Consider the following 19,201-nt stretch of genomic DNA (forward strand, 5'->3'; position numbering starts at 1 on the left):
AGCTCTTCCAGATAATTTCTTTCATGAGGTGCTTAATACGCTTTTCTTGTGAAATCTTTGCCGGAAGTTAGATTGTACTACTAATAAAACCTTGACATACCCGCTTGGGCTCACTTCGGTCAAACTTCATCTTCACATTCAGCTCACATCACTTCTTTGACTAAAACTTGGTTGTTTTTCCTTTCTTGCAATGGAGCGCAAAGTTGCTCGTGAATTCAGGCACAAGGTAAGGCATAAAACATTTAGATTGTTTATCTTACGCACTTAGTCATAAAATTCTACCTGTGCGGCTGAAGTTGGGGGCAGGGAATAGAACAGTCCAGGATGTAATCTTCATACGTTTACATTTATTTAAAAATGAAGCTTCTTGGAGAAATACTGAACGATTATGGAATAAATTTTAATATGAGAGGAAGAAAGCAGGCCTAAATGTAGAGGTACAGTAGATATAGTTGAGCTTTTTGGTACTGCATTCTTAATTCCCAGCACAATTTAACCTGGATACATTACTACTTTGAAATAATTAAATATTGTATATCTAATTTCTGCCCTCTTGTGTCATGAATTATGTCATCCATATAAAATATTATGCAAATGTCTCCGGCTTTTCTGTTTTCTATGCATCACAGAAATAGCTGTTGAAAAGGTAACTTTGACAACAGTGAAGGGAACGTGATATGGCCCGAGAGTTTCGGCTCAGAGCGTGATGGATATCACCATACAACCATCTGTGCTGGACTCAGACGCACAGTGGCTCCTCATAAAGGGCAAACCAGCATTGAATAATGTAGATGTGATAGAGATGAGCAGCTGAGCTGGAATAAATTGGCAACGTAAGGGTTTAATTAGTGCCTGAACGAGGATACAATCAGGCTTTGTTCACTGTTGTGTTGTGCGGCCACTGTGTTTATGTGAGTTTCAAGTTAGAAGCCCACCATGTGTAATTGCAGGAGTATTAAATGCACATGAGCTTGCGATCTGTTCATTTTTGTACATTGCAATAGGGAACAAGTCATAAATGATAATGGGAACCCACTAACCACACATGGCATTTTTCAAAATGGGTGTGTGGCTGACCAGTGATCCTTTATGTCATTGGTTTATGGTGTCAAAGTCTGTGTGCAGTTTAGGCAGGAGTGTAGAAAGACGTTTATGGCTGTCATAAACGGCATGCAGATCCAGTGATGCATATCTGTCACGATAGTGCGTCTGTCTAAGGCTAAGCTTTTTTGTTCCATCATTAATTGAAACATACAGTAGGTATCTGATTGAGCATTAGTCTCATGTACATTATTTGTGCCCTTTTGAAGTTGCTGTGAATGACTTCAGTGTGAATGTTTACCCCTGTGTCTGAGATGTAAGGTGACACTCGTGACCTTCCCCCTTCAGCCTCCTCTGCTGTACTGCTATTATTCCATTGCTGTGGTTTGTTGGGAAGGGACCAGCAGCCGGAAAAGTCCTCCTTCAGAACAGAAGGCTCATTAATTCGAGACAAACTAAGAATGTTAGTGGAATCCTGATCTTGCAGGAAAGTTTAGGTTAAAATTATGTATACAAGCAAAATGTGTCACATCAGTGAATGGCCGAAACGCTTCTTAAAAACCATCCTACGACAGCTGAGTCGTCATAAGGTTTGTGCGACTCTTGCTCTAATGTGGCTCACCTCATGCAATGGTTGGGAATGTTTTCACTGTCTTGCAGGTGGAGTTGCTGATTGAAAATGAGGCAGAGAAGGATTACTTGTATGATGTGCTCCGCATGTATCACCAGTGAGTAATTGCTTCTGTGTGTTCGTAATTGCTTGAGTACTCTGGTCTTGTTGCTTTCCATTTTTTTCGTAATGATACTGATCAAATGAATGTAAAAGGTGGTTTTACTTAAATAGTGGGTAGCATGTATGCATACTATTCCATGTAAGTAAGAAGAAGTTTCCAAACACCCCCTGTTTGTCCCTCTCCAGCCTTTTAGCAGTTTGGAAATAACCCAAAGATCTTTTTTTTCATTCTTTTCTAAACCTCCTAGAATTACAGTGTAGATGATGTCCTTTCGGATTTTTGATTGAAACATAGGTTTCGTGTGCTGTGCGGGGAGGTGGGGCTGGGTGCAGGTCTAGGTTTCAATCATCTTTGTACCTGTGTTCCCGTGGCTTAAGCCGCTTATCAGTTTCCACTGTACCCTGACAAGCCTGGCCAGTTTTGAACAAAAGGCCCATGTTCACCTTCCAAGCAATCATAGAATGGCACCAATTAATGAATAATTCAAAGGAAGTGGATTTTGTACAGTTGTGTTTATTTTGCTGCTTTAATTAATGTCCGTGTGGGTTTTGTCTTGAACTGGACAAATAATGGGATTTACCTTTTTACTTTGGTGTTCAAGCCAATATTTACAAATATACATATATATCCATTCTAATATAAAAAAAAAATGAAAAACAGGGATTTAATTTTTGTATTCTTAATATTATCTGAAGATTATAAAGACTTGGACTTTTTTATGTCATCAAAAATGAATTAAAAAAATGAAAAAAAAAAACAAATTATCATTTATGTTCAGCGAAATCCAGACAAAACTCATTCTTTTTTTACAGAAAAACTAATTTGCCAAGTCAAATAGGTTGTCTTTATTTAATTTTTAATAAAATCAAATTTTATTCTTAAACATGACTGTTAAAATTGTACTTCCAATTAAGTGCAAAACCGGATGCCATTTTTTTATGTTAAGCACTGTTCTATCTGCTAAATGTAACTATAGTAAGGTATCTTACTTAGTTACTTTTAAAATCAAGCAATAAGTTAAATAATTGAGTTACATTTAACAGTAAGTGATCAGTAAAGTAACTAAGTTACTTATTCAGGGTAATTGTTACCATACTGGTTGTTACCCACCTCTTTTCAGGTCTTTAGGTCTTATCCTGACTTACTAAATGAAAGCGAATGAGTTTTTTAATTGCTGTGTTACAGGTCCATGGATTTGCCTGTGCTTGTTGGTGACCTGAAGTTGGTAATCAATGAACCAAAGCGTTTGCCCCTGTTTGATGCTATCCGACCGCTCATCCCACTCAAGCACCAGGTGGAGTATGACCTGCTAACCCCCAAGAGGTCCAGGTGTGTACAATAGCGTGTATTTCTCAGTTGCAGTTTGAATCATTAATCTTAGAACATCTCTTTGCATGACACATTCATTCTGCTGTTACCTTTTTTATTTCCCCAATGATATGGACGGGGTTCAGGAAGCTGAAAGAAGTACGTTTGGATCGGACACATCGTGATGGACTGGGTGTGAGTGTCCGAGGAGGGCTGGAGTTTGGCTGTGGTCTCTACATATCACAAATTGTCAAGGATGGTCAGGCTGGGAATGTTGGGCTCCAGGTTTGTGTATAAGCTGTCATATCCGTTAAAACATACATTTGTTATTTAAATAATATTTAGAAATGCACAAAATACATTAATGAGTAAGAAGTGTACACATGTTATATGTGGTTGGAAATATATCAGTTGTGCGGTGATCGAAAGTAAACCATACTTACTGATGAAACAATACAGAATTTTTTTTCACATCTTGTCGTTATACTTTTGTCCACTAGAGGGTAGTAGGTCATCAAACGATTTTCCTATTATGGTAATAAAATGAAGAAAATAGGTTCAGCCATGAGATTACAGGTTTCAGACACCTCATTTTGAGTTTATAAGGGCAAGGGTGGTTAGGAAACACAGCCTCAATGGAATTATTAGCTTTATTATTGGTCTTAAATTAAATATAACAAAATGTTAGAAAAGAAACCTCGCTAATTTTGCTGTAGAAATCGGCTTACATCAATTTGTCACTCAAGAATATCAAGCAGCAATCAAATTGTTCATTATAATAGTTTACCTAAGTTTCGTTCCAGTTACTCTCAAAAGGGGATTTTTAACAAAAATTGCTTGCAATGTCTCTATGTTATTATTCATATGTATGACATTTTGAAAATTTGGTAAAGATTTTAGCAAGTGTCTGCTTTCTTAAATGTTGCCACTTCATTTGTAGTCGTATCTCTAGAACTATTTGCAAATAAAAAGATAGAACAAAAAAAGCTATCCAATTTCACTTAATTATAAAAAAAGATTTCTGCACATAAAATAATTAACAACATAAAGTGTCCTTTGGGTACAGATCTGTTCTCAACAATAAATCATTCACTTAATTTTAAATCAAAGCAGTAACTGTAATTTGTCTCCAACCAAGCAAATATTCTACCCTTACGACCATCTGGGACGTCCCCAATAAAGCCATTTCCAATAGAGTATATGCAATTCACGTGGATAACTAAATCCTATTTGTTTTTATTTTGACATTGGAACATGCATGTAAAATCCCGGGCTCACGAGGATTTCAGGATATACTGAATGTATTATTCATGCTGTTCCTTTCTGTATTGATACTCAAGGTGGGTGATGAGATTGTTCGCATCAACGGATACTCCATCTCATCGTGTATACATGAAGAAGTCATCAGTCTTATCAAGACCAAGAAGATTGTATCGCTCAAAGTCAGACGTGCGTTAATCATGCACTACAGCACGAGACGTGTTCTTGTGTGTTGTCTCGCAGCTATGCTGTCATTCCTGTATTTATTTATAATTTTTACTTTTTGTAGATGTGGGGATGATTCCTGTAAAAAGGTAAATTACTCTATTTTATCAGTAATAACTTTCTTTTTCGAGCTACTGTTGTTCTGCAAGTGAGGCATCGATCGTGATCTCCTGTGTTTAGCTCATCAGATGAACCCCTCAAGTGGCAGTTTGTCGATCAATTTGTGTCCGAATCAGGGGTGAGTAAGAATCAGTGCCATAAAAGACACTTTCATTCAATGCATCTAAGTGTAGCTGTAGTTAGGATGGTAACCAACAAAGATCAAGTTGATGTTAATGATATCAAACTCTAGTAATTATTTTATTCGTGGTAGAATAGAAGACAGTCAAAAAACATTCACCTCACTTCTCCCTTGTGCCTTTTTAAAGTCAACAGTCAGCGCATTTGGGTTCTGTTGTTCTTGCATGATGTACAACCCAGGAGAAAAAAAGCAGTGTTGCTGGTTTGGCGTCGATCGGAGGGAAGGAGATCAAGGAGAAGAAGGTTTTCCTCAGCCTCGTAGGTACCAAAGGAATGGGCATCAGCATCTCTAGTGGTCCCACACAGAAACCTGGCATCTACATTAGCAATGTCAAAGCAGGCTCGCTATCTGCGGAGGTCGGACTCCAGGTGAGCGCTTCGAATGTCCAGATAATCTGTGTAGCTTCCTGCTGTGAAGTGCAAATGTCCTTAATTTTGTGCACAAAATCTAGATTGGAGACCAGATTGTGGAGGTGAATGGGCTGGACTTCACCAACGTGGACCACAAAGAGGTAAACACATTGAAAAGGTCCGATAATGGCTTCTGAGGTCTGACCATCCAGTCCTATCATTTCCCATTAATTTTGTCAAAATGGGTTAGCAACAGACCATGTACTGTAGTCTATTGTGAACTGGGACCGTAAATTTGTAGCTCATGGGAAGTACCATCAGCAGTCTATACTAATATTTCACCACATTACTTGTGTCATGTAGAAGGATTATTATGCCTGTAAAAAGTAACAAAACTTATTTTCTTACTTTCCAAGGCTGTGAGAGTCCTCAAAAGCAGCAGGAGTCTGACCATTACCGTTCTGACTGGAGCTGTAAGTAAATTCTAACATTACATTATGGCATTTGCCATTTGATCTTTTTTTTTTGTACATTTGACTTGCTAAGTGAACTATTATGTAGACATTCTCTACTGCAAGTCGCACGCTTGATTTATCTTCAAAGTTGTAATGTGTAAAATTCTCTCAACCAACGATGAATGTGGGGACAAGTAACGCATGTTCATTTTCTTCTATGCATCCTGGCTCAGCATTGTGCAACGTATCTGCATTTTTATGGTTACATCATTTAGCCTACCCCTCGGCCTCTGAACGTTTCCCATCGATCACGTCGTTCATGAGCTTGTTTACATCGGGCTGCTGCTGATGAATGTGTAATAAACGACAAGCAGCGCTGTCTTATTTACTGTGTCCGTCTAATGTGTTGTGTTTGTATTTTGCTATGTTACACATTGTATGCAAAATGCTCTCCTATGGATTGTTTAATTTCAACAATGTATTTCAAGATTAGATGTTTTTATGAGCGATTAAACCAACATACAACATTTTGAATTTTTTATGCCATCCATCCTCGATAGTACTTCTCCTCATCAAAAGTCAGCTCAATACACCCTCGACTAGTTGCTGATCAATCTCAGTGCACAAATAGATAACAATTCACACTCACATTCACAGCTAGTTTAAATTTCGACACTAACACATGAATCGTGTTTTGGTGACGTGGGAGAAAAAAAAGCCTGCTTGGGAAATACTGACTAAAGCCACTAAGTGATGTTCGAACTGAGATTCAAATCGGGATCTCTTGACTTTGAAGCAGATGTGCAAACCATCTTACTTCTTCATCTCCAACTCAGTTTAGTTTGAATACTGTTTTCATAGCTTTTCTCTTCATGCAAACAGTGAGTTGAAATGTGACATTGACATCACAGTCCAGGAGGTTGGTTGCTTCACACAATTCTTTGGCTGTTGCTGATCTCGTAGGGCAGCGAGCTGTTTATGACGGACGAGGAGCGACTGGCAGTGGAGGCGCGCAGGGAACTGGAGAGGCAGGAGCTGATGCATCAGAAGAGGGTGGCTCTGGAGACCAACAAGATCCTTAAAGAGCAGCAGGAGAAGGAGAGACAGTAGGTTACAGACGGTTTGATTGCTTTATAATAGTGAGCTGGATAGAAAATGTAACACAATTAAATTGTTTGATGACTTCTCAGGGCGGAAATGATGCGTTGTCCTCGTTAAATAATGATGTTTTCTGCTTGCAGTAAACGAGCAATAAAAAGCATGTATCATCCTTTTTTTTCACACTAGTTGGAAGTTTTGGTTAAAACAAACCTGTCCAATTATTGTCATAGTATGGGTCATTTGGACAAGTTTAGATGTACATTAGTTAGGCACTGTATAAATCACCTGTGCTCTCAGTATGTTGGGTGGATAATTGACATGTTATCACCAGAAGGAAAATGGAGATCTCACAGAAGGCTGCAGAGGAAGAGCACCGCTACAAGCAGGAGATGGAGAGGTAACCATTTGCATTTCTGTTGTTTGAGATCACATTCAACATCTGTATGTTTCCTTCATTTCTCATCCTCTTTAGGATTGAAGCTGTGGAGAGGAAACATCACAGAGAGTGGGAAGAAGACTACGGGACGACCGAGCGGCCTCAAGCTCCTCAGATCCAGAGGAGCCCATCACCCGCCCCACCGGAGATTAAAACCACTCAGTCCCCAAAGGGCAAAAGTTCTCGTAAGCCCCCTAGTTGGATCAGCATTTTCTACTGCTGCATGAAAATTTCCGCTTCTTTTATTCACCTTCAGCGTGTTTATGTAACCGAGCATGGTCTTTTTTTTATCACTGCTGTGTGCTGTGCTGCTTCTCATCTCTTCAATAAGATGACGAAGCCAGCTCATTCACAGACAAGGCCAAGGAGGATGAGCAGGACTTACCTGTGAGTGTGGAGAAGTACAATGTGAATGTCTAGATTTCCTCTGACAACCAAGTCTAACATTTCACTTGCTTCTTATGCTGGATTAGATCAACCTCTGACAAAAGGGGGAAAAAAAAGCGTTTTTGTTGTGATAGCATGAGCATAGTCCATGGTTTACTACAAATAGCCTTGATCTCTTTCCTTCCCTGTTTTTCTTGGATTCGTGATATATTATTAACTTTATACAGCTTTGAGACGTTAACGCTGAGCTATTGTTTCATCTCCATAGCATTTGGCTGGTTTTACCGATATGAGGGGAAACTTCCTTCATTCCGCAAGGTATTGTTGACTTCCAGTGTGGGTGCTTGGTGAGAGAGCATTTAAGATGGGTTCGAGTTTATAGTTGCATGAGAATTTTAGTTGGCGTTTTTCAGTAAGTGTGGGCATGTCATGCCGTGGGGTTTGCAGTCACAGACAGTTTTTGTTTCACATTCACAAACTATTGGCACTGCAGAAAGGAGAGAAGAAGAAGAAAAAGAAAGTAATGTCCAACACAGACACGCTGCAGGAGCAGAGAAAAAACAAAAAGGAGATGGAGTTTGAGCTGAAATTGGCCAAGGAGAAAGAAGAGATGTACGAAAGAGAGAAGCAGTTGAAGATCAATAGGCTGGTTCAGGAGGTACAATACACAGCAATCCCAATTTGCTCTTCTTGCTCTACTCAGTGCAACAAAGTATGTTTCTGAACTCATTGCCATATTTCAAATATGATAAAGGTGTGTTTGTGCGTGGTTATGTGGGATTGATTCCCGTACTGTGGGGTTGAATCACCATGCCTGTATGCCAGGTTTCCGAAACAGAGAGAGAAGACCTTGAGGAATCGGAGAAAGTACAACACTGGGTTGAGCGTCTTTGTCAGACTCGCTTGGAACAAATCTCTTGTGTGGAGAACGAGTCACCAGAGGTATCTAGTGAAACACTTTTGCAACCTCTGTGTGGTTTTGGCCTTCTTGATATCTGTCTTAAGATATTTTTTATATTTTCACATGGTGTAAAAGTCTGTTTGTTTCAAGACTTGTAAGTAAAGCTAAGGCTTGCAAAATGTTTGAAGTGACGATTAAATGCATTTTTTTAAATGACCAGAGTAGGGCGAGTTTAGTTGCTCGTAGAATTAAATATTTTATGGCAGACTTTGGCTATCAGACATGTTTGGCACAGTCTTCCCGAAATTATGCACAATTATATTATTACCATGAGTTTTGTTGGGATATAAAATAGGAAAGGCTGAATTCCACATGCAGTTATTCCTCATGACCTTTTTTTTAATTCACAGTAGAGCAGATCTTTTTAATGTATACAGTTAAAACCAGACCCCAGAAGTCTAGAAGTATTTACTGTTGGCACAGTTTGTCTGTCTATATAGTATTACAACCTATTTCTTATTTGATTCCTAAGCTGTCACCACCACTTTCACCTACTTCGGAGCCCATGGTGAAGCGTTTCCCTGGAGGTCTCCACTTAGCCACAACTGACCTCGATGACATAAACTTGGATCATGTGGATCAGAGTCTCAAGGGGCCACTTAAGAGACTAGCCCCCACTCCGCCAGTTATTACCCAGCCTCCCCCACCTTTGCCTCTCCCGCCGCCTTCACCCAAACTAAACCCCACCATCCCCAACTATTCTTCTTCTAAAGTATCTCCACAGCGTCGGCCACCGTCTCCCCCCAACGCTCGCAAACCCCCCTCTGCCTCGCCAACCTTGACCAACAAGGGGCGCAGGCCTCACCCATCTCAAGCCCCTCATGCACCTTCCTATCCCCCTCCAACTCAGTCAACCCGCCCACCTTCATCCCCTCAGCCCACCCCGACACCGACCCCGCCGCCGCCCCCTCCTCCCCCTCCACCTCCGCCCCCGCCTCCCCCACCACCACCGCCGCCACAACAGTCTGAAGACAGAGTCGGTGCCCTCAATGGATACCGCCAGCATCATAACCTGCCTCAGCCCTCAAGTCCACCTGAGCGTAGAAGTGAGTGGGAGGCAGGTGGCTACCTCCCAAGAGGGGGCATCTACTCATCCAACACTAGTGAAATGTCCTCCCCTTCTAGTCCCAAGGTTAGAGCTGCTCATGTTAGAGGCATAGTAGTGTGTTCATGAATGCGTGATTTGTTCCTTAACTGGAAGGTTTGGTAATGGCATGACATATTGGGTCCTTATAAATTTCCTTTTAGCCTCAGGAAATGTCTTGAAGATGTTGTTAGCAGTTATTGATTGGTAGTGAGTTTGTAATCATGATGCATTGCATGTGGTGTGCAGTGATTTTTGTGACTTCTAAATGCTTCAATACATAAAGGAAAATGAGAAGATTTTTGCAAAGAAATATGTTTTAACATTATGGTTCAGCACCTTTTCCATGCAGTGATAATTAGCAAGTGTGGGTGCAAAGTCATTCGGACACTGTGCAGCAATTTCATTGCATTTTACTGTGGTTCAGGTTATTAGAAATACTTCGCATGCCAGTCGCATATCCACTCCTTCCTTGGTGAGTTACTGTTAAATTACACATCTCATACTCATCAGTTTGTTCAAACATAACTTCAAATATTCTTAAATGCATGGGCAATTTTCCGATAGCAACTAGCACCTAGTCCTCCGAACCACCGGCGTCCTGTGGTTCCCGTCATGTCGAAGCCCGTCATGCTGCCTCAGTCGCAGAGCCACCGACCAGACCCGCTCAGACCTGCTGTTCGTTCTGATGGCCTGGTAGGCTGTCACCTGATTTACCTTACCAGCGTCATAAAAGCATTCTTGTGGCATATCGAAGTTCATCTCTGATCCAATTATTTAAGTCTTATTATTAACACGAGGGACCAATATAGATTCTCTATTGCACTTCAAAAGCAGAGACGACAGTGAGACGTAGCATTCTACTATTGCCATACCATGAGTAACACGACTACTAGTACTACTATTAGTAGTATTATTACTTCAAAAACTACTCGCGCGCAAGTTGGACAAGACCACTATCTTGAATGATTAACTTCAGTCTTTTGATTGACTTCTAAATTGTGCAACCATCGCTCTGGTCAACAAATGTTTATTGAGTTTTTAGCTCAGAGATTCAAGTAATTTTTTCGACATTAATTTTATTTTGCACTGATTATGAATCTGCCTTTGTTTTTTCTCCAACACTTCATGATAGTACAGCACATCAGGATATATTGTATGTTTCGGGACATCTCTGATTAAAATTTGTTGTTGACCAGTGTAATCGGGCCACGGTAAGAGGCCACGGACGGAGGAAATTGCCCAAGCGTATTCATGATTTTCTCTTATTCCTTCCGTGTGATCTTGTTTTTCAGCCTGCAGAAATGTTGAAACGGATGGTGCCTTTCAACTCTTCTTTTAAATCAAACAACAAACCACAAGTAATTTAAGCTTCAGTATAAAAAAAACTCAAGTTCTTACTTCTGTCTTGAAGTCCAGTGTTGTCGATGTTGAGATTTGTTCTTTTTTCACTGCCCCTGTGGTCTGACTACCTTTAATAGTTTTAACACTTACTTGCACGACAAAGGTCTCTGCAAAAGAGGTTTCCCATAGTAAGATTTTGCCGGCTGTTAGAATGTGATTGTTAACCATTGGAGTGTTTATCAACCCCGAAGACCTGAAATAATTCATGCAAGCCACCATATAGAGCGTCTTTGTGAATTGCTTCAGCCTGGAATTCTATGTAAGAGTGCTTGGTCATTGTAAGGACTTCTCAACAGATGGGTTCTAGATATCATTTTTCGTTTTCCACGTCTGCTTCCTTTGTTATTATTAGTTTTGTTTTGACTAATTGTGAGTGCTCACTCTCTCAGAATCCCAACAAGAAAAAACAGTTTTCTTTTAATTGGATTGCCACTTTTTTTCTTCTAGTATCTCGTCAAGAGCAGGGTAATAACCTTTGCATAATTAATATGTAGAGAAATAATGAGTATGAGTAGCAGAATGAATCATCGGTCCTATCTGACGGCTTTATTTTACCTTCAGCAAAATTAAGGTGGTTGTCAAAGGAAATGTGACCACAAAACATAAGTCCTTTTTTGTTAATTCTTGATTGCCATATGTATGTGCTAGATTTAATGCAGATTGATATTCTTCCAGGGCTTTCAGAAGTACTTGGAAGACTTCGATCCCCACTCAATGGTACAGTATGTCTCAGCATGATCAATGTGATAAATTTGAAGTGATAATTGTGTATTATGTTATGACAATGGCCAGCAGTTCTGAGGTTGTGGGTTAGAATCTTGCCCATCTATGGAGTTTGCATGTTTTCCCTGAGCCTGCATGTTTGGTGAGTGTTAATGGTTTGGTTTATCTATACTGTGTTCATGTGCCTTTCGATTGGCTGGCAACCAGTCCAGGATCTGCCCCACCTCTTGCCCAAAGTCTGCTTGGATAGGTTCCAGTTCACCCCAATGAGGACCAGCAACATCGGAATTAGTGATTAAGAGGAATAATGTACTGCCATCACACCACTGGCTGAGCTTGAGGGGCCCATGGGACATGGCCCACCCCTGAAATATGATTTGACCTCCCCCAGATGCAAGGCCCAATTATTGATTTTGGGGTCTTTTTTTATTTTTCCGTGAATTTTCATCCACATTTCACCCCATTCTCTGTAGAAAACATATAATGAATTTGTATCAGCGTTTTCTGAAGAATTATTTTGCTTTGCGAACCCCCTTTGATAGCCTTGGCTCCCCATAGCCCCCCCCAAGGATAAACATATAGCCACAGAGAGTTTTTTTTGTAATATTGTAATTTATGTTTAAAGCACACTGAATGCAGCCAAAGAGAAATGAGGGACAAAATCCTATTTAGCTTGGCTTCTCTATTTTCTTATTATTCCACTCACGTGTTTTGCTGTGGTTTTTCTTCCTCCTCATTTACCTTCATCTTTGTGAAACAAGTTTTCATCAGAGCAGATAGCAGGACGAGACGTCAGACTGCTGCGGATAAGAAAGGTACTTAAATCAGATGAATCATTACTCTAGAAATGAATACAGACATTTGCACAGAAATAACAATATCCTTTAAATGATTTACTAAATTTGTAACTAAAAGTAAGGTGAGTGAGACTGAGGCTTCTGTTTCTTGTTCTTAAGTTGGGACAGCTTGACTTGGCTCTGGAAGGGGGTGCTGACTCACCTTTGGGGAAATTAGTGGTGTCGTCGGTGTATGAGGGAGGGGCTGCGGACAAGCACGGTTAGTATATACTCAAACATGCAGTGCTTATGTGCACACACCCTTTGATAAGTGCTGTATGCTTTTTGTCTATTTCATGAACAATTTGCAATTTTTCAATGATAACATGCGTGTGGTTCAATTAGTGTGGATAAGAAATTAATGAAGAAATTAAGCTCTACTGCACTGTCACTGGTGTACACCACTCATTTGTGCAATGTAAAATTTGTATCACCATTACCATGACCCAAATGCATACTTCAAAAACATTGCAAAACCTTTTGTTTTCAATACTAAAATGTGAAATCCGCAAACTAATGTACACTCACTGACTCACTCACACAGGTAAAATGAATGTACTTTTTGGCTTCTCTATCTGTCAATGGCAGTGAATGAGTTAAAAGGGCCACGCAAAGCACAATCATTTTAGGCTGTATTGATGATTAAGGATATTAACTATTTGAAGTTTCATCACAGTTTATTGGTAAACTGTAAAATATTTAATTCATAGTGTATTTGTGTCACAACTGCAAATTCATATTTGCTTGCTAAAATGTCTGCAACGTCCGTTTGTAGGTGGCATTGTACCAGGTGATGAACTGATGGCTGTTAATGGGAAGATCCTGATAGAGGCTCCACTGACTGAAGGACAAAATGCTCTGGCACGAGCCTGGAATAGTGGAGGGGTACTGTATAATTTGCTTCAGTGTATTAATGTATACCGCTTTAAAACGTGACTAGTTAATATACCAACATTATTGTTAAAAATGTAATACAAACAGAAGCATGGGCCAAGGGGGTAGCCATTACATTTACAGTTGGTGCAAGTTCAAAGAACGTGTTCTTTTTCCATTGCAGTCCACTTGCATTAGGGCCAAGTTGAGGAGCGATGTGACAGCATATGAATAAATAAGATTGGCTTAGCAGTCGGCTCCTACTTTGTAATCCGTATGACTGATGCCTATACGACTAGATATGTTTTCATCTTATTATTAAAAAAAAACAAACAAAAAAAAAACAGAGGAGCAAGACATGACATGAAAAGAGGGACACAGGGAAAACATGACAATGCACGAAACAAAATCAAATGCTATCAAAACAACGCCCCCCCCCCCCCCTCCAAAAAAAAAAAAACAAACACAGACCATGACAGCCACCTTTCAGTGTTGCTTTGCTGTCATTTCATATTTGATCCAACACCTATTGAATATGTCGTCACTTTCAGGACTGGATCGATGTTGTGATTGCAGTTTCACCTCCGAAACATTATGAAGATGAAGTGTAAGTACTCACTTTTTTACACCCATTATCACTGTTTGTCATCGTATTTGCTGTTTATTTGAATACATCCCTGTACAGTATCTGTATAATAGTGTCAATAATCTACCGTATGTAGATCAGGCATAGAATATGATGATGTGGTTTGTGTCTATGTGTTTGCACATGTTTGTGCAGCCCAAAGTCAGCATCAGTCAGTCCCAGTGTGAACAGAAAGGTGCTTGAAGGCAGTGCCGCACTGTACAGGCACGGCTACCTGCTTCAGCCCTAACCCGCAACCCGGTAACTCGATCTGCTTTCAAACCTCCGCCTCTGCACAGCAGAGTGGATGTTGATGTTGTATGTGGCATTTGTCCCCCCCACCCCCACCAAGCTTAAGCACATGTGACTGTCAATCAGGAGGAACAAAACTGGTATTTTTGTATCGTTTCTTGTCACATTTGTGAAACTGGCAGCAGTGAATACGCACAAGAAAGCCTCAAGGCGAGATCGCTTTATTCAATGTGCTCTCGATAGACACATGCTATTCAGATGTCGAGGTTGTGATCACTGACCCATCACATATTTGCCAACCCTGCATGCTTGATACAAGCATACATGCACGTGTGGCCTTTATGGTATTGTCCTGTGCCCCGAAGTCACGGACGAACATTCATAAAGCAGACCAGAACTCCTGCCAGCCGTCAGTCGTTGTGATTGATGTTGTTCCTCGGGACTGTGACATGTTCTCGCATGCTTTGTCACCTTAAAGTGACTAAGTGGGGAGAGCTCTGCACTAGTACACGCTGGTGCTTTCATCATTTGCACTTTGAAAGCTTTGCATAAATACAGATTAAATAACAATGGACGTTTTTGGCTGCGGTTTTAAACAGATTTTTATTTGCTTGTAAAATGCAGCTGCATGTGTGTTAGATTGTTGTGTTGCAGAGCATCTACAAGACAAAATATTTTCTCAGTGTGCTCGTACTCCAGTGGAGTCATCAATAAACATTTTTTTTTTGTCTTCTCCAACAGAACATTCTTCTAGTCTTTGCCTAGACAACCAGTTTGCTTAAGAAGAAGCATCATTTCATTCTTGAGGATTCCTTTGGGATTTACCGTATTGTTTCCATTATCAGAATAATGCACTTTCCTGCAGTCTCCGCATGCTTCTTTTGCTCTTAGTTTGCATTGTGAATATGAGACAGAAGATCCTGCCGTCATAGCTAATTTGATTTGTGAAGGATGTTATGATTAGTACTTAATTTGATCCAGTTGTTTTCTTCACTTCTGTGAGACTAGGCTATGAAGCCATTATACATCACAATAAAAAAAAAAAAAAAGAAGTGGAAAAAGATGTGCATGTTTTTCTTTTTCTACATGCTTGTGTTGTGTTGGTCAGTGGGAATAGTGAGTCGCATTTCAGGCAATGTAAAATCCAGTCAACCCAACGATCCCTTTTTCAGGAATAATAAAGGCATTAAGAATAGATATTTGCTGTGCAGTTTTCCCGATCACTTAATGAATTCATCTATGGGAGGAAAAATCTTAAAACCAAAGCAAGTACATGAAGAATTACGAACTCCACACAGAAGAAGATCTAAGGTTTTGGACCCTGAACCTCTCGATTTTGAGGCAAACATGCTGATTCGTGCTTCAGAAATTTGCCAGTAATAAATTGATACATTAATGTTCATTATATCAACATAATATTTTGCTACTTTTGTATCATTTCACGTTCAAAGATGCACTTTCAAAAAAAAGATTCAGTTTTCATTCATTTGTATATTTTAAATAAATCTGTGTTTCACCCGCTTTTCGCACTGAGTACATTTATCAGTAAATTAAGATGAGATCCTCATTCTTTTACTTAATTTATTTGTATACTATTTAATTTGGTGGTGTACTGAGAGAATTTTCTAATGTGCCTTGACTTAATGGTTGGGCACATGAGTCAAACTTAAGACCCAGCTCACTACATCACTTTATGTGCATCACAAAAGCAAAATGGTTTGGGGAGTTTCATTTTGGTACAAAATGTGTAATCTAATCGCATTTTTCTTCACTTTTAACTGATGTTACAAGCATGTTCGGGACATAAATTGAGCACTACATTTTTTACTGAAACATGTATATGCGTTTAACAGTCGTAACAGGATAACTATGATTGAAAATTAGTTTGACACTCATGACAGGGAAACAATAAACTAGCATGATGGACGAATAGCATCATGCAGCTAAACTGTAGTTGTGCAGTCGTTGGGTGTCCACAGGGGGCAGTAGAGCTTTTCCTTCCATTTCTACTTTCATATTACACGTCATGTCTTGGCTTGAAGCTTTGTTTCTTGCATACATTCTGATTATTGTTTGCAGTGTCATTAAAGGGAAACTTAAACCATTTTCAAAAAGTAGGTCTCAATGTGTAGCAGTGTGTGTACTGTGTGTTTTATCCCTTTCCCCCATGCAGTTATATAACACTGTAGTCACTCGCGCTGCATACGTGACTTTTGTCCGGCTACCATTTACAGAATTGCATCGAGCCGCTGCGCGGCTTTTGCTTGAACTGGGAGTGAAGCCTGGAATGGGTCTGTCTTCTTTACCTCGCACCTCCTTGTGATCTTTCGCCTCCGTTGCAGCCGACTTCAGCACCGAGGATAGCTCCACGCTTCCAAAGCGCCCACCGCCACCTGTTCAAAATTTGGATTGCCCTCCGAGCTCATGACAGGAAGCACATTGGTATCGTTTTCCACTTTTGTCCATCTGAAGTGACGGACGTGGCAATGTTGAGGAGCCAGCGATGATCATCTCACGATACAAACTGGTAGGTTCGTCATGGCCTGCCTCCACATATGGAAAGCGATTCACATTTTTGCATTATTATACCTAATCTGCCTGTGCAATCTCGATTTTCATTCAGATTAAGGCGGATTTAGTAATGTTTAAATGCCATTATGTGCAGCAATGCCACGAAAACAACAGCTTGTGGAAAACTTGCACTCACTAATATAATGATCACTTCCAACACTGATTGCTGCAACTCTGAGATAAAAACTGATACCTTTGAGTGCTTTTGCATAGATGAGCTCCAACAAATTAATCGTTCACCTTTCACCTCTTAGGTTTACATGCAAGTCCATGTTTATAATAGCTGAGTTGGATGAGTGTGCTTTCACAATTTGTCTTCCTGTTTGATTTTTTAGGACGGTATACATTTTTTATTGTCCTGTGATGTCCAAGCTATGTTGACCTAAATTTGTGTGGATTTTATTCTGGTCGTGTTTCCTTTTCCTTGAACACTCTCTACAAGTACGCCTCTGATGGAAGTTTATTATTGATATAGGTCACCACCAAAGTTTGATTAAATGTTCCTCTATTTTCAACTGTGTTTTCAGAGACATGAAACTGATTAATTTAAGCTGGCGCAACATGCCTGCAGTAGTCTGTCATATCAAAACGTAGCTAAAAATGTGAAACAGAAAAGTGCAATCATAAATACTGCATCAAAACACACGGCTGACTCAATGAATGTATACAAGCTGTGTACCACTCGCATCTAATCCTGTAACCGTGGTGATTTGAAAACAGCTGCTAACAACTCATGGCAACGGTTCGTTGTCTCTTACCGAGTACACATTCTGAGCGGTAATGGGGGGAAAAAAAAACATTGGGTATGTTCCCGTGTGGATTATTCAAATCTGCTCCCAAGTGAGTTTTACTGATCCCTCTGAACAAGCGTGCTGCTATTGGCTGCATGCATGTCTTTCCCCCATTGAACTGGACACACAACACATGTATCCCATGCAGGAACGCATTCATATTTCATGTCTTTTCCATAGTGTGAACCCAATCAATGGAATCGAGGTCTCTGGGCTAGGACACTATATCTTCAATGAATGAGAGAGGGCGGCAAACGGCAACGCTTAAACCCAAGTTGGGGATTAGATGAGCACGCTTGCTCTTGATACAATTGTATGATGTTTGCTCTCCTCATTGGGCAGGCACGTCCCTCCTCTCTCGATTCATCTTTTGGTGTTTTCTCCCTCCCCCTCCTCATCTTCAGCCTCCCGCCTTTCCCAGCTAACTCGTCCAGCCCGCCTGCACATTCAGCCCCTCCTGCTCTCATCTCCCAAGGTCGCTCCAGTCTGAAAAACGACAGGAATAGCAGGTGCACTGCAGAATGCTCCCGTCGCTCTCCCTGTTTGCGCGTGTTAGTGTGTGTGAGAGCTATGTGAGAGAGTGTGAACGCGTTCCAGTGGAGCTGTGCAGAGCTGAGCGAAAACTGAAGCCTCACTTTTAGAGGATGTGTGCAGTCGCAGGCGGACAGGATGCAGATGTTTGTCACCATCGTGACCCCCAAAGCTGCTTAGACTGCAGAGGAGGCGCGGGAGCTACCGTTACACTGGACTGGGATTGTCTCTGACCCCCCAACCCTCTCCTTCCCTATTCCTCCTCTTCTTCACTGGATCCAAATTCTGCAAACTGGGAGAACAGAAAGGAGGTCACACTGGAAATTGCCAGGACCTGCTGAAGAGGCTGTCAGTGTTTTCTTTAAAAAGACACCATTCTGCTATTTTAAAATATGTGGGTTTCTCATCTGTCTCTGACACTCTCCCCTACTGGTCTTCCTCGCCCCCGCCCCCCCCCCCCCCCTTCTCCATCTGCTCTCCTTCCTCACGCTGGCTCCATGCAGAGTCCCGGTTCCACCATGTCCTTGGCGTTCTGTGGGAGCGAGAATAATTCTGTGGCCTACAATGTGGACGGGGGTGTTCTGAACAACGGCTGTTTCCTGGACGCACTCAACGTGGTGCCACACGTCTTCCTCCTCTTCATCACATTCCCCATCCTCTTCATCGGTAAGTTTTGCCCCGCACCTGCACCAATCACATAATTCACATGATGAGTGAACATGAGCACAAGTGCCAGTGGGTCTAAAATTACAAACACAGCAATAGATTTTTAGAACCTTCTTCCTTTGTGATAATTAGAAAATTAATTCAGCAATAATCTCTTTTCATCTGCATGTCCCCCAGATGGTTGCTTTGCCTTTTAACATTAACAAACTAGAGCACCCCCAGTGGTCTTATCTTGTCCAAGAGCTTAAATTATTACAATTAGCATGTTTGACCTTTTTTCATCCAA

General features: G+C 40.7%; 2 protein-coding genes across 4 annotated transcripts in view; both read left to right on the top strand.

The window, feature by feature from the left end:
- Positions 1 to 88: 88 nt before the first annotated feature.
- Positions 89 to 15,492, top strand: ush1c (Usher syndrome 1C). Its single transcript, XM_088299593.1, has 27 exons — positions 89 to 226; positions 1,702 to 1,769; positions 2,961 to 3,104; positions 3,230 to 3,368; positions 4,424 to 4,532; positions 4,633 to 4,657; positions 4,749 to 4,806; positions 5,049 to 5,237; positions 5,321 to 5,380; positions 5,636 to 5,692; positions 6,638 to 6,780; positions 7,107 to 7,172; positions 7,248 to 7,396; positions 7,867 to 7,916; positions 8,092 to 8,256; positions 8,424 to 8,540; positions 9,032 to 9,691; positions 10,071 to 10,118; positions 10,211 to 10,339; positions 10,939 to 11,004; positions 11,723 to 11,764; positions 12,532 to 12,585; positions 12,727 to 12,826; positions 13,382 to 13,491; positions 14,031 to 14,086; positions 14,261 to 14,365; positions 15,098 to 15,492. The coding sequence occupies exons 1-26, from the start codon at positions 191 to 193 to the stop codon at positions 14,352 to 14,354; spliced, it is 2,934 nt and encodes a 977-aa protein (XP_088155719.1). The 5' UTR covers positions 89 to 190; the 3' UTR covers positions 14,355 to 14,365; positions 15,098 to 15,492.
- A 1,064-nt stretch (positions 15,493 to 16,556) lies between these two features.
- abcc8 (ATP binding cassette subfamily C member 8) overlaps positions 16,557 to 19,201 on the top strand; it is a 40,876-nt gene continuing 38,231 nt past the window's right edge. For all 3 annotated transcript variants that reach the window (XR_015844137.1, XM_088299272.1, XM_088299273.1), the window contains exons 1-2: positions 16,557 to 16,883; positions 18,753 to 18,915. Coding sequence is in view for 2 of the 3 variants with exons in the window: in XM_088299272.1 (XP_088155398.1) it covers positions 16,860 to 16,883; positions 18,753 to 18,915 (187 nt within the window). In the remaining variant the exon portion in view is untranslated. The remainder of the gene's footprint in view (positions 16,884 to 18,752; positions 18,916 to 19,201) is intronic.

The sequence above is a fragment of the Idiotropiscis lumnitzeri genome, chromosome 6, assembly GCF_059441095.1.
Source record: "Idiotropiscis lumnitzeri isolate Australia: NSW breed Sydney's pygmy pipehorse chromosome 6, RoL_Ilum_1.0, whole genome shotgun sequence".
Lineage (NCBI taxonomy): Eukaryota > Metazoa > Chordata > Actinopteri > Syngnathiformes > Syngnathidae > Idiotropiscis > Idiotropiscis lumnitzeri.